Source organism: Neophocaena asiaeorientalis, unplaced genomic scaffold, assembly GCF_003031525.2.
Source record: "Neophocaena asiaeorientalis asiaeorientalis breed wild unplaced genomic scaffold, Neophocaena_asiaeorientalis_V1.1 scaffold115, whole genome shotgun sequence".
Classification (NCBI taxonomy): Eukaryota; Metazoa; Chordata; class Mammalia; order Artiodactyla; family Phocoenidae; genus Neophocaena; species Neophocaena asiaeorientalis.
Window position 1 is genome coordinate 516,695 of NW_020173132.1, and position 15,147 is coordinate 531,841.

Genomic DNA, 15,147 nt, shown 5'->3' on the forward strand with positions numbered 1-15,147 from the left:
ATGCAGCTACAACTGTGTGTGGACAGTACCTTGTACGTGTGAGAATCTGATTGCTGTGAATTAGGTCAAACAAGGAAAAGACACTTTTCACTAACATAGCAATCACATGACTTTTGGGTAGTGAATCAGTAAGGTGGAGGTCTTAAGGGGACCTCATGTGGCGCACTGGGGTTTGAGTGGGGGAAGATTTCTTAATTTTTCTGGCTTTTCTCTGGAACCGGCAAAAGGCACAGCTCCTTAGCTAGGCTTCCCAGGTCTTCTAGGAACTGGCCCCAAGTCCTTTCTGTTCATCCACTTGATGGATTTTACCTGGAAGCCCTCATGATTTATATATAAACTGGAGCGTTTCAGCACAGATGCAAAGTGCCTGTTGTCCAGACTCTGTTCATCTTTGATGATTCTTCTAATGGGAAACCTCTCCAGAATCCTCTGTGACTTCCTTAGCTGGATGGAATCTTCTCTCCATAGCACCTTGTCTATATTTTTCTTGTATGATAACAGTTACGGCCAGCTTGCTGCTGAAGTTCTTTACGTGCTTGTCTTCTTACTAGACTAAGTCCTTGAAGACAGATTTTGTGTCCTTGTAGTTTGTAACTAACTGCTATGTATATAAAATTAAAATGTATATTACACAAATATAGCCAACCCAAATGGGGAACTTACTTTGGGTTCTAAGAATTTTATGTATTTTGTCTCTTTTAACCATCACAATTTTAGGATACATGCTGTACTGATATTCCCATTCGGCAAGTGAGGAAGGTGGGGCAGAGAGAACTTGGACCACTGAGGAAGGGGTGGGGCTGGGATGCAGTCTCAGGTAGACCGATTCCAGAGCCTGCTGTCATATCACTGTATTCTGGACAATCTGGTGGACAAACGCCTGGGTGAGGGAGTGAGTGAGAATCGGTTTATAGCCTTTGGGCTGTGATGCAGTAGCTTCTAAAAGCAACGGAATGAATCCTAGCGATGGTAATTTTCCAACAGGATTTTATTATGGAACTTTCTCTTTTGTGTGGCAGTGGCTCAAATGTGGACAAAATTCCTGTGACCTAACTCACATCCCCAAACTAGAATAGTGATGATAACCCAAAAATTGATAACAAGACTCCTTTCTCTGTCTTTCTCTCCTTTTCTCTTCTCTCTCCACGTTATTTCCTGGTGTTTTTAAGTAGCGTAGTATTTTCACAGTCACTTGTTGTGTTTAGATGGTTCAGGGAAGGTTGTCTTTAAACAGCAGTGAGCACGGTGGTTGGGAGAACTTGGCAAGGCGGGCATTTTGGTCCAAGTGCCTTTCCTCTATCTCAGTACCTATTAATGAATCAGCTGGGAAGCTGCTCCAGCTCCTGTAACCCCATGTGACCTCTGCAAACGTCACACTGCTGCATGAGTCTCCTTCAGGCTCCCGGACATCGGCAGTAGGAATGGGGCTTGGACAGTGTTAAATATGTATTTTGGCAGCTGTGTGTATGGGATGTTTCCTAAAGCATCAGTGATAAAAAAGCAAGTCGGCCTTTCTGAACAAGGAGATGCTTCCTGATCTTGTGTAGTAGACCTCAGATTGATGTGCGAGAGTGGGTGGCATGGAAAAGTGTAACGAACTGTGGCAACGTAAAGAGAAGTGCCGTCCCCCTTGGGCGTCCGCTCTGTAGCTCTGTCACAAGGGTGGTCCCAGAAGGGAGGGGGGCAGGATGAGTGAGGTGAGGGAGTGCCCACCTTCACATGAGGCTCGTTTCTGGCAAAGTGGAGAGTTATCCGGCCCCGCAGGGACAGCTGCAGGCTGCCGGGGGGTGGGGTGGGCTGACGGTGTCAGCCCCAGCAAGTGTGGGAGGAGCCGAGCCGCTGGTCTTTTTCGCCTGCACGTGGAGCAGTGCTTCCGTCACCTGCGAGGTTGGGGACGATGTGATTTGCCCAAACAACATCGTGAGTAATGCTGTGTGTTCATAAGTGAAGGAGGGTGTGAATCTGTGACCTTTTATGTCTCTTCCTTTTACACCTGGGCTGGCTCAGTTTTTTACCAGCTCGTAAGTTAGCGTATCGTGAAGACCAGCTGAAGGGAATGCCCAGCTTTTAGCCACCGAGTCCTGAAATTGATTAAAAACATTAAGACCTGGGGGCTTCCCTGGTGGCGCAGTGGTTGAAGGTCTGCCTGCCGATGCAGGGGACTCGGGTTCGTGCCCCGGTCCGGGAAGATCCCACATGCCGCGGAGCGGCTGGGCCCGTGAGCCATGGCCGCTGAGCATGCGCGTCCGGAGCCTGTGCTCCACAACGGGAGAGGCCACAACAGGGAGAGGCCCGCGTACCACAAAAAAAAAACAAAACAAAAATACATTAAGACCTGTAGGTTGGTCATTCATCAGTCACAGCGAGAGTTGAGGCATCGATCACGTGCCAGGCGGTTTACTAGGCCTATGCCACGTATTACGTAACTTAATTCTGACAACAAATCCGTGGCAAAGGCAGAATTGCCCTCCATGGTAGAAATAAGGACACGCAGGCTTTTTTAAAAGCTTAAAAGCCCTAAGAAATCATAAGCATTCTCGTGACCAATACAGAAGATTTGTGTCTTAAAAATTATGATAGTTCTTGGATTTATTTTATTTAGGCAAATACTTTGCCACTTTTAAGTAGTAATAATAAGAGAAGAAAATGCTAACATTCCAAAATAACATATTCACGTACCATTTGGCAAAATGTAGTTTTTTCTGTTCAGTCAGTTCAGTGCTCAGACTGAGATGCTAAACGGTGATTCCAGGAAATCACCTGCATCCTATAGATTCTTACAAGCCTCATTCAAAGCCTGGCTGATTATTTTAATTGAAATACGTTTGACATAAAACCTTGTATAAGTTTAAGGGGTGCAGCATGTTGATTTGATACATTTATTTTGCAGTGTGTCTGCCACCTGTGTCAAGTCTGAGTCCTCATCCCTTTTTTTTTTCTTTAACATCTTTTACTTTTTATTATTTTTTAAAATTTATTTATCTATTTTTGGCTGCGTCGAGTGTTTGTTGCTGCGCGCAGGCTTTCTCTAGTTGTGGCAAGCTTGGGCTACTGTTCGTTGTGGTGCGAGGGCTTTTCATTGCAGTGGCTTCTCTTGTTGCGGAACACGGGCTCTAGGCGTGCGGGCTCAGTAATTGTGGTGCACGGGCTTAATTGCTCCACGGTTTGTGTCACCTTCTCGGACCAGGGATAGAACCCATGGCCCCTGCATTGTCAGGCGTATTCTTAACCACTGAGCCACCAGGGAAGCCCCACATCCCTTTTTTGTGGTGGGACAATTAATATCTAGTCTCTTAGCATGTTTGGTGTTCATAATACAGCTTTGTTTTCTGTAATCACCATACTGGGCATTAGCTCTTCAAGACTTATTTATCTACTAGTTTAAAAAGTTTTAAAAAACCTGTACTGATGTATTTATCTTGTTTGCTTTTAGCACAGTCTGTAAGGTGGCAGGACAGATATTTTGATCCTATATTGTAGATGAGGAACTGGCATTTAGAGGTAGAATTAGAACTAGATCTTCTGATTTCAAACTTGATTGTACTTTCCATCCTACTAAACAATTTTTTTCAGCTGTATTGTTTGGGGTGGCTTCTTTTAGCCCAGAACTTCCAAACCTGAGTTTCATAACTTAGTAGCTGTTTACGAAAACAAGTTCCTTATTGTCAAATAATTTTGGAGAAATCTGGATACTGTAGTCCCCTTCGTGGAGATTTAACGTTTCCAGTGAGAACCCTTGAGGAAGCCTATTCCCCCCTGTCCTCAACTTTTCTTTTGAAGAAAACCTGCCAGCGTCTCAGGGATCATAGTTTCACAGGCAGTGGATTCGTAGCAACAGTGGTTGAATCCAGTAGCATTTACTGCAGTAAAGGGTTTTGGAGAACAGGAATTTTTAATTTATATTTTAAAATATAAATATTTTATATTTAAATATAAATATTTAAAATATTTTTTAAAATATTTTAAAATATTTGTGGAAAAATAATGAATACAATATCCAGAAGGCTTAGCAGAACCAAGTCAGTAACCTGGGGAGAAGTTTCCTTGAGTGTCGTGAAGGTGACCTTCAAGTTATCATAGGACTTTGAGAAAATCAGATTTGCCCCTTTTAGCCTGGCTTGGTGCTCCAAAGCCAGGAATCATATTCATAGTTAAATCAGTTCCACTTCCAGTTACAGGGTGGAGGCTGTGTGTTCTTGTCTAAACTGAGTCCACAGACCTTTGAGCCTCCCAGCCCTCATAAGAGAATTGGCTGAGCTGAAAGCTCTTAGGAAATATACAAACCTTCCGGTGGGCTTTTGAGTTTTCTTCTCTCTTAGTAAATCAGGGACGCTCTCGGTTAGTATTGTGTTTGCGCTGAGCCATTGCTGAGCATGTTAGATCAGTGCTGTTTTCAGTGTCTTTGGGTTCATGATAATGAGTGATGCTGAGGTAGAGGATGGAACGTCAGATGGAATCGAAGGAATATTAAATTTTTCAATTTTATTTTAAACATAGATTGAAAAGTTTGGATTCCCTTCTGATCTTACCCTTTCGCCTCGAGAAATGATCCAGCTTTATGATACCATGTTTGAATTCTGGGAAGGTTGGCCCAGGGCTCAGGTAAATAGTAATTCTGCAATTATTTTGAATTGATTGAAGTGGATGGTAACTGCCGCTCACAAAGACAAGCTCTCACCCTTTCTAATCACTTGCATCTGATCTTTGAAAGTTACCTGTGGACTCTTTCCAAAATAAGGTCGCCCCTTCTCTAGACAGCCTTCCTCCTGACGGTCTGTGTTTTCCTGTAACTGGGCGGAATGCCCCTGAACCCCTGAGCACGCTTCCTCTTTCACTTTCTGTGATAGGACAATCCTTTCATCTCCCCTCCTCTGTGCTGGGTCCTGGGTTTCTGTTCCTGCCTTTCTCTCTTCTCACGCCCCTCCCTTCTCTCTGTCCATCTTTGTTCACCTCCTGTTTGGTTTCGCTACACGGTCTGCCTGAAGAGTTCACCATCCTGTTAGGTTTACACACCAGAAATGATGGGGAGATAGAAGTTCATCCTCTACTCTCAAGACGCTTGTAATTCTGTTCATGAGACATATTGCTGAGAAACACTTTTGGATTTTCTTGCATGATTTTCTTGAATTTTGTGGTGTTCCTTTTCAAGGAGTTGTGTCCGGAGGAATTCGTTCACTTTAAGAATAAAATAGTCATTCGAAAGGTGGATGCTAGAAAGTATGAAGAGAGCCTAAAGGCAGAACTGACGGGCTGGGTGAAGAGCGGTCACGTCAACGAGGTAATGATCACACATGTTTTGGGTGAAGCACCTCTGTGTTCTTGTCCCCCTGGGTTGTGCTGTGCAGTCATTACTATTTTCTGGCTTTCTTTAATCTTCAGCTTCCATTGTAGGATTTTCAGTTGAGCACGAAGTCCGGTGATTCTGAGATAGACTAGAGAGAGAGAAAGGACCTATGTCCTTGTCTTGTCCTCTGTCCCTGCCCTGGCGTGTGCTCCACGTTCTGACGGATGAGGACAGAGGGGCCCTTTCCTGGTCATGATGCTTGGGAATCACAGTGACAGCAGCTGAGGAGAGCTTTTCATCCCTTTATCTCTTTTTCATCTGGAAAGTTTTTTTTTTCTTTTATGATTTTTATTTTAATTTGTAGGAACTACTTTTGTATTACAACCTTAGTCCGGGGTCGTATGAGTTATGCATATTTGTTTTAAGTAAGTGGCTGGTCTTTTTATTTTGGAGTTTGCTCTGTTGTCACCTATTAAGGTTTCTGATTTTGGGGGTGTGACATATATTAGCGTTTTCTCAGGTGAGTTTTTCCCATTCTATTTTAACTAACCTCCTGCTCCTATATAATTATATTTTATTCCACTTATTTTGTCAAGAAAAACCTTTAAAATGTATTTGTAAGTGATACGTGATATAGAGAGAAGCTTATGTCATGTATATATATGTTACATGATGTTGAGAGAACCTGATTTACCCCGCCTCCTGCCGTGTAGTGGAACCAGTATCATTTACCGAATAATCCTCTTCCCGACTGATTCATGTTGCCTTAAAAACTTGCATGCGTGCACGTGCGTGGGTATTACTGCTTATCTTTTTGTTCTCTCGTATATGATATATAAATGTTGACTTATATATTTCTTTGATGGTTCTTTTGCAATGTTTTATCTTATACTTTCATTATTTTTGTTTTTGTTACATAGTCTATTAAAGAACCACAGAAATATAGATTAGATAACTATGAAAATGTTTTAGCCAGAGGCAGGAATTCACGTCTTCATTACGCAGAACTGACCATAATTTTCTTGTCACCGCTACAGGCCAGAATGGTCCTGAGGAATCTTCGTCCTCCTTCGGTTGTTAGTTCAGAAAACATGGCACGTATGTTTCCACGTCTTGTTGAAAAGCTGAGACAAATGGAGAAGTTACCTGCACTGTTTTTTTTGTAAGTCATTCAATTTGGTTTTGGTTGTGATTTGTATTAGATGCATTCTTTTAAGTAGAGGGAAGTTCCGCAAACTTGACTCTTGTAAAATAGTGTTCGATACGATTTTTGGTGCCCTTTTGTTATTAGGGTGCCTATTCAAAACTACACCTTTCTAGTTTAGTTCTTACAAAAATAATTTTACTTGTGCTGTTACATATCACCTTCTTTATTTGGTTTTCCTTTTCCATTTCCTATAAACGAGTGTATTTTTTTTTTTTTTTGAGTGTATTTTTAATTAGGTCTTGTTAATTTTCAGTCAATACCTAGGTTTTTTACAAAAGAGATCAAATGTTTATGCACACAATTACCCCACATCAAATTAAAGTAGCCTTGTAATATGCTAGTTTAAATCCCAAGGGGCCAGGAAGTCTGGACCATATGTCCCTAGGTATTTCCATTTCAAAAGGTATAAAGCCCAGACTCTGGAGACATTTCTGGGTTGTAGAGGCCAGTAACCCCTGGGTTAACCTGGTCCCTAGAAAGAAATAGTCACAATCCAAGAAGTTAGGATGAAAACCCCCAATTCTCTCCATCCTGCCTAAAAGAGCAAAATTTTACTGTACGATCTCACTTGTATGTGGAATCTGAAAAAGCCTTACTCATAGAAACAGAGTAGATTAGTGGTTGCCAGGGACATGGGGGTGAGAGAAAGGGAGGAGATGCTGGTCAAAGGTACAGACTTCCAGTTATGTAATGAATGAGTCCTGAGGATCTAATTCCATCATGGTGACTACAGGTAACAATACTGTATTGCATACTTGAAAGCGGCTGAGAGTAGATTTGAAATGTTCTCACCACAAAAGGAAAAAAAGGTAACTTTGTGAGGTGGTGGTTTTGTGAACTAACCTTATTACAGTCATCATTTTGCTATGTTTACCTTTATCAGCTTGTCATGTTTTGTATAAATTAAACGTTTGCAGCGTTATACGTCAATTATGTCTCGATAAAACTGAAAACAAAAACACGCAGAGAAAAGCAAAGTAGGCACTAAAATTCACAAAAGATTTGGCCGTCAAGAAATCTGACTTATTTCACTAACCATAATATTCTCTAGTGAAATAAGTCAGACAGAGAAAGACGAATACTGTATGCTATCACTTATATGTGGAATCTAAAAAATAATACAAATGAATGTGTAAGTAAAACAGAAACGGTCACACACATAGAAAACAAACTTACGGTTACCAAAGGGAAGAGGAAAAGTGGGGAGGGACAAATGAGGGGTTTGGGATTAACAGATGCAAACTACTATATATTAGATAGGCAACAAGGACCTACTGTATAGCACAGGGAATGATAGCCCTGATCTTGTAATAACCTAAATGGAATAGAATTTTCAAAAATACTGAGTTACTATGTTGTACAACTGAAACTAACATGATATTGTAAATCAACTATACTTGGGAAAACAAAATATCTGGACTTACATATATTTATCTAACACTAACGGTCTTTGATGCTGTTACAAGACAGACCTAAAGACCAGTGGAATTAGACACAAGAACAAGTAAACAATAAAAATAAATAAAAAGGAGTAAAACAATTTTTTCTCACCTCTTAAGAGAGGAAGAAGGAACATCTCTCTTCTGTAAATAGAGAAAACCCATTGTTATCTGTTCCTTGCCTGTGGCGTGCCTGACCTCTCTTCCAGGAGAAATCTCTGGGGGCTCTGCTTGCCATTGCCCCAGGGGGGGACTTCTTGTTTCCTGTAAGGCGGTTAATGATGGGTCTGCCGACCCAGGACACGTGTGCCTGTTCAGGATGAAGCTCCTAAAAGTGGAGATTAAAAACTCAACAGCTGTGTGTCAGGATGCCAGCAGTGGATGGCTATATGACTGAATTGTATTTATCACATTACTTTCAAGGCAAGCGTTCTTTTCCTTTGTTTCCAGATTTAATTTAGGGGCTGTAGAGAGAAGCGCTACAAGTGTGAAAAGGTTCCTAGAGATAAAGCAACAGAGCAGAAGGCCCCTCAAGGCTGATAAGGAGGCCTATGACATGGAGAGCAAACTTCGAAAAGTTAGAAAATCCCTTGAGACACAGAAGACCATGTGAGTATGTGACTCAACACACTGGTGGTTGGAAGGCTCTGAAATACGTCGCAAGTCCCAACAGGAATGTACACTGAGCTATACAGACATCCTAGCTGCCCCTTATTTGCAGGCCGGTTCTGTGCTTCGGAGAACTGTGTGTGCTCCTGGCTCGTGCCTTGTTCTCGGTGTCTAATTCTGAAGACTCTGCGTCTGAGATGCGTCTTTCCTTCCTCCCACCCTCCCATCCTCAGTGGCAGCCTGGTCTGGACGGGCCTGCATCTTCCTTGGGCGATCACAGAGGTCTTCTTCTTGGACTTGGGAGCTCTGAGGCTCACCACCCTGCGGTGTAGCTGACACCACTCTGGCTGACATTCTCATTGATTAACTTACCCACACTCACTGTTCCTTCTCCTGGGCCATTGTTGGTGGACCACCACGTTTGGAGTTTTGCCCTCACTTTTTCAGATCACGTCCTACTACTCTCATCCTTCAATACTCAATATTTACTCTTCTCCCTGCGTGCCACGTCCTCCTGCACTTTCCCGTGACATGGCCCTTCTGCCTTGAGGTCCCTGCTCCCCGCTCGCCCCCAGAGCTTCTGCTCATGAGTTCGCTGTGCCTCTCTGAAGCTTGCCCTCATGACCCACTTAGATTTAGTGCCCTTTCTCCCGGGCTCTTGTTACGCTGCAGTATTTAGTAGGTCGATTACGATGTGTTGCTGTCTTATTCCTAAATCGTTAAGCTCTCTCACACAGGGACCGTGCATTTTCCTCTTTTTATTAATCTGTCCAGTTGGTACCGAATGACTCGGGTCCTGATTCTCGCTGGACCCGATTACATACTCACAGATGTCGGCAGAAAGGAAAGGTTCCTTTAATCAGGATGCCGGCAACGTGGGGAGATGGTGGACTCAGTGTTCCCCCAAAACCACCTCTGAGATTCTGTTTGGCCATGGAAGTTTTAAAGGGAAGGAGGGGAGTAATCTCAGGTAATCACTGAGATGGGGGGTCAGGGTCATCGGCGTCCCCCACTGTGTGCAGGCTCGTGGAATCCTCGTCATCTTCCTCTAGGTGTTCTCTCCATCACGCCGTTCGTTGGGGAGATTACTGAAGGGGAAGCTTGGGAAGAGATCTGGTCACCTGTTAATTACTGACTCTTCTCTCCTCCTTCTTTGATCTGCAGAAAGAACCGATACGTTAGGCAAAGTATTGTGTGATCTAAAGACTTGAAAGGTGTACTTGGGCGGGAGATGAGTAGAGCATGGGGTGCCTGGTGAAAAGTCACGATACGGCTCTGCTAAAGTGACAGGGAAAGGGGCTTCCTGCTGAGGGCGGTTTCCTGTAAAGAGCTGCTTACAGTCTTAACACATTGCTTGGCAGGTCACAGCTGGTCCATAAATATTTTGCAATGACTGGTAGTTACTTCCCTGAAAGTTGAAACAGCTTTTAGAGCTTCTCGGGCTCAGATTTTTCACATTCCGGAGCAGGTCAGAATTTCCTGCTGACACTTCTGTGACTCTTCCTTCTGCCTGTTACGCTGTTTCCCTGGAAGTGATGTCAGCCTTTTCAGTCACTAGACAGCTTAGACACTTAGCTTTTCTTCAGGACGCTGGCAGTCACGACGTCACGTTGCATTAGTGACCAACAAGCCAAGCTTTAAAAATAAGACGAATGTTTTCGTGAACTAAGAGTGCTGCTGTCATATCGGTAAACAAAGGATGTTGCAGCCAGCAAGCCGCCACGTTCCCCGGCAGCGCGCCCTGAGGGGGCTCAGGATGGGAAAGCACAGGACACTGGCCCCAGAGAGCTGAGGCGCACATCAAAGGAATGATTCCAGTGAGTCCAGACTTTGCATCTTCCCATACACAGAAAAGCGCTAAATTCCTTAAAGTGGAGGTGTCTGGTTTTCTTTCATTAGCAGTGATCCTTTGATGTTCGGACCACCTGGTCTTTGTTGCGGAAACTCTTGTGCGTCCTGGCTCCTCCCATCACCTCCTCGGAGCAGTCTCTCAGAGTTATTTGAGATGCTGTCTCCTGGGCTCGAAGTCCTAAGAATGTCCACCGAATAGAACGTAATTCTCAACTTCTAGGTTGTCCATTTTCTTTCCGTCAGCATTTTCCTACCTCGTTCAGCACCATGATTACACTGAGGGTGTTGGGACCCTTGCCCTGGGCCCTGTGCTTCAGAGAACCCCAAGCCGGCCTCCCCATTTGCAGCCATTCCCTTAAAATGAGGAGTTGGTGCAGCTCAGGAGACATCCCCCTGGCGCTCCCTCTCACCCTTCAGATTCCAGGTGGTTACGGAGCTTTATTTGTCGGGGTAGGAGGAGGATGTATTTTATCTGAAAGTTTGGTACCTCAATTTAAAACTTAGAAATCCTTAGACAACAGTATGGGGGCCTCCATTAGCCCTCTGCCTGTGCTGGTCCCGGCATTGCCCCTGGAGGTGAAGGGAATGTCCTAGGAAGTGAGTTGGTGGCGCGTCTACTGCTTGGTCTTTATTTCTCACCCCTGAAATGGAGTTAGACGGGACACTGGTTAGCACATATTCTCATATTAGGAGCTGTCTTATGTGCAAAGGCGAGAGTGTCGACTGAAAAAAAAAAGCACAACCTAAAAGTTGAGAATTAGGTTTTATTTGCTGGACGTTCTAAGGACTTAAGCCCGGGACGCAGCCTCTCAGACAGCTCTGAGGGGCTGCTCCCAAGAGGTAAGGGGGGAGCCAGGATGTAGAGGAGTTTTTGCAACGAAGGCCAGGTAGTCGGAACATCAAAAGATGACTCTTAATTAAAGGAAACCAGACATCTCAAGTTAAGGAGTTTAGCACTTTTCAGTGTATGGGAAGATGCAAGAGTCTGGGCTCACTGGAATCATTCCTTTGATCTGCACCTCAGCGCTGGGGCCAGTGTCCTGTGCTTTGCCATCCTGAGTCCCCTCGGGGTGCACCACGGAGGCGGGCTGCAGAGGCTGCGGACTTGGCAGTGGGCAGCCCATGGGTCTCCGTCCTGAGTTCTCTCAGGGTTCACCGTCGGGGTGACTGTAGTGGCTTGATGGCTGCAGCAGCCTTTGTTTACTGAGAGGGCAGCAGCTTTTCTCATTCACCAAAGACAAACCAAGAAAGGACGAGAGTTGTGGGTGTCTGTGAAAGGCGGTTCCCATGGAATGATGGATAACGCGCTTTGGTGACTGAGTCCAAGCCAGTGTTTGTGGGGCAGTGTCTTAGGCCAGATTCCCCGCAGAGATCTGAGATGGGACCTCATGGAAGTGATCTGTGGAAGAGGTGTGCTTGAGCGGGACCTGCAAGAAAGCGACGAAGCAACAGAGGGAAAGTGAGGAAGAGGCGTAAGGGTGTGGTGTTGCTGGAATATTGCTGACCCCGGCCAACGGGAGGCCTGGGTGCACTGCGGGATCGTGCCAGCGTGGGTCGAGGGGGCTGTTTCGTGTACCTCTTATCAGTCATGTACTGGCTGGGGGCCACATTCCCAGTCCCAGGAGGTGTTGTAACCTTCCAGGCATTTCTTGGGAGCTCTTGTCAGCAGAGGGCAATTCTGCAGGGGATGGTGTCGCCAAGAGCCCTTGGCAACCAGACTCAGAGCTGCTGTAGCAGGAGGAGAGAAGGAGCTGGCCTGCACTCGGCCATGTGGAGCCGGGGGCACCTACCTTCCTCCAAGCCTGTGAAAGAGAAAATGCTCATCACTTTAGCACGGGACAGGGGGGTCATATTGGGAGAACTGGATTTGGCAAGAAGGATGCTTAGAGTAGGAGGAAGGGAGGGGAATATTCAGACACAATAGGGGACTTTTCTGATGAGGGGCCACCAGTTCCAGAAGCTTCCGAGGGAGAAGGTTGGTTCAGGGTGGTCTGGGGTTATGTAGCAGTGCATGTCTGGGTGATGAGGGGATCAAGGATGTCCCGGGCTTCCTGTGGCGGCCAAATGTGGCCGTTCATTACTTAAAATTTGTTTTTATAAACAGAGATAAAAGAAGCCAGAAAAATCCCAGAAATATGGATCAAAGCCTAATCCATGAAGCTGAATGTGCTAATCTCCTCAAGCGTCTTGAGAAGAACTTGGAGATCCCTCAGGACTGCACATATGCTGATCAGAAGGCCATAGATGCTGAGGTGAGTCCTTAGGGTGGAGCAATGCTCCTGGAAATCATTTCACACGCCCGCTACTACCACGCAGCTCCAGACGCTGCTGGGTGTGATACCTCAGTGCCGTCGCTTCCAGAATAGAAATCCTTGTGCGTGGCCTTCTGTCTGTACCTAACCCTGAGGGCTCTGCGGAGCATGTTTGAAGAAGACAGGATTAGGTTTGTAGAAGATTTCTTGCTTGTTAATAGTTAACCCCTGGGGGTGGCTGCCCTTCTGTTATTTCTTCCTGCAGTACTGTTTTTCACAGCCTGAATTGCTCCGGTCTCACACGCACGCCTCAACCGAATATTTCGGTACATGTGGTCCAATACGCTTGAAATAATACATACACAGTTTCTCTAAAGCTCAGGATTTCTGTGTTACAGTCAAAACATGCCACCAAAAAGACATTGAAATATCTAAATGTGGTATGCCGTTTCTTCTTCAGAATGTTTCATAGTGTAAATAATGCATGCGTTTGGTAGACGGATTTGAAAATACGAATTAGTAACAAGAAAAGCCATGCCAACCGTCGGAAGTAATCACTGCCCTTCTGGATGAACCTTTCGTGTCTTTGTGACCACACACACACGCCTGCAGACACGTGCACACGCATACATGCACACATACACGCACACACACATACATACACACATAGGTGCATACAGGCATATGCCTGTGTGCGTATATGTGCATTCTATCGTATACATTCTTTTGTAAATTTCACGGTTTCCTCCTTTTCGAGAACCATCATCATTTCATGGGTCCTTGATATCCCATTGTGTAGTTGACTGTACATGGAGGGTATTTTGCTTTTGGATTTAGGGTTTGGGGTTTTTTTCTTTTCTCCTCTCTTTCATAAGCAGTGTTTATTTTAGCACATAAAACTCTGCATGCAAGTGGATTTCCTCCTTAGGGCAGGGATATTTTTAAGGCTGTCTGTGACCAATTTACAGTGAGAAGGAAGCCTTCCCAGACCATGTAAGGTAAGGAACCTGCGCTGCTTGGAGAAATCCCTCTCCCCAGGGAGAACTCCTAGGGCTGATCTGACCTCCCTCAGGCTGGAGCGGCTACACTCACACCTCCTCTGGGGATTATCTACTGCTTGGTCAGTACTTCTCACCCCTGAAATGGGGTGAAACAGCGCGAGACATTCTGCTCCAAGACTTTGGAACATGTCTGATAGTTACTGTTGTTCCTATAAAATGGTTTTTATATGTAGAGTTAATTTCAAATAATTAGCCTCGTTTAGCTAAATTATTATATAGTGTGCCTGTTATTTTCATTTCACCATTTTAAATTCTGATTTAAATTAAAATTAGATAAGAGGTGATCAAAATCCCTAAAACTCTTGCTTCTTTCAGACTTTGCAGAGGGTGTTTAACCGAGTGAAATTCTCAAGGAAAGGCGCCGAACTGAAGGCTTTGGCAGCAAGAGGGATTGGATATCATCACAGCTCTTTGAGTGCCAAAGAAAAGCAGTTAGTTGAGATTCTTTTTAGGAAAGGATTTATTAGGGTAAGTAAAGTTCTTCATTTTATAACTTGAAACTCTGTCTGTATGAAGCTGAGCACCCATAACGAATGGAAAATAACCATTTTTTCCAATCTAATTATGTCTTTTTTTTTTTTTAACGTCCCACAATACCACTGCATTTTCCATCTCATTTAGTTGAGGGAGGGGGTTTGAAATCTCTCACTCAGTTTATCTCCTTTTCGTGAGGTTCAAGTATCCCCTAAACAAGTACTGTTCCAACTATTTCCAACTGTGTTTGTAATACACCTGTGGCGATCTAGGAATAAACGCCCACTTTTCATTTATAATGTTCGTGGCATTTTGTCAGCTGTTCATGTGATTTTGGCTGTAGATGTCTTTTCATGGGTGTGGAGGACGTTCAGGGTAGCATTTCGATCAGATCTTTTCCCGGTGTACTAGGAGAAATAAGAACAAGGATGTACTGCTTCCCCGGGGCCAGCTGCACGGCTCGGCAGACTTTAGCGGTACCATCCTCATACTCTGTCCTGTCCCTGGTGGCGGACAGGAGGAAGGTTCCCTGAATCACTTGACACCCAGCCCTTGTTATGTATCTGGTGTGTCCCATAAAGATGTGAGGGGATCTCCTGGATACATTCACGAAGAGGGTTTATATGATTTCCTAGTTAATTTAGACGTTGAGTAATATTTTAAAATAGACCCTGACTTTTTCTAATTTGCCACATTAATTTTTTGAATTATGTACATTGTATTTGTGTGTGGTGGGGAGGGGAGAGATAGATTCTGTTACTCTAGGGAGTATCGTTTAATCTTAATAAATAAATCTTGAAGAAAAATCTGACATCCTAATTTAAGGGTAATTCTGTAATCTGGAAAAAAACCCAAAATGTATCATTAACAACTTTGTTTAGCTTTTTTCTTAACTGATAACAAGTTTTTTATTTATTTTAAAAGTCAATAACCAGAAACAAAATTTTTTGCATGATTATGAATTGAGGTA

The 15,147-nt window shown here is 44.2% G+C and overlaps 1 protein-coding gene across 1 annotated transcript in view; it reads left to right on the plus strand.

Moving 5' to 3' along the window:
- The window catches only part of DDX60 (DExD/H-box helicase 60), an 82,078-nt gene that overhangs the window by 44,266 nt on the left and 22,665 nt on the right, over nucleotides 1-15,147 (plus strand). Inside the window, exons 23-28 of the mRNA XM_024744114.1 lie at nucleotides 4,498-4,602; nucleotides 5,150-5,278; nucleotides 6,322-6,446; nucleotides 8,381-8,539; nucleotides 12,495-12,642; nucleotides 14,019-14,171. Of these exons, the coding sequence (XP_024599882.1) occupies nucleotides 4,498-4,602; nucleotides 5,150-5,278; nucleotides 6,322-6,446; nucleotides 8,381-8,539; nucleotides 12,495-12,642; nucleotides 14,019-14,171 (819 nt within the window). The remainder of the gene's footprint in view (nucleotides 1-4,497; nucleotides 4,603-5,149; nucleotides 5,279-6,321; nucleotides 6,447-8,380; nucleotides 8,540-12,494; nucleotides 12,643-14,018; nucleotides 14,172-15,147) is intronic.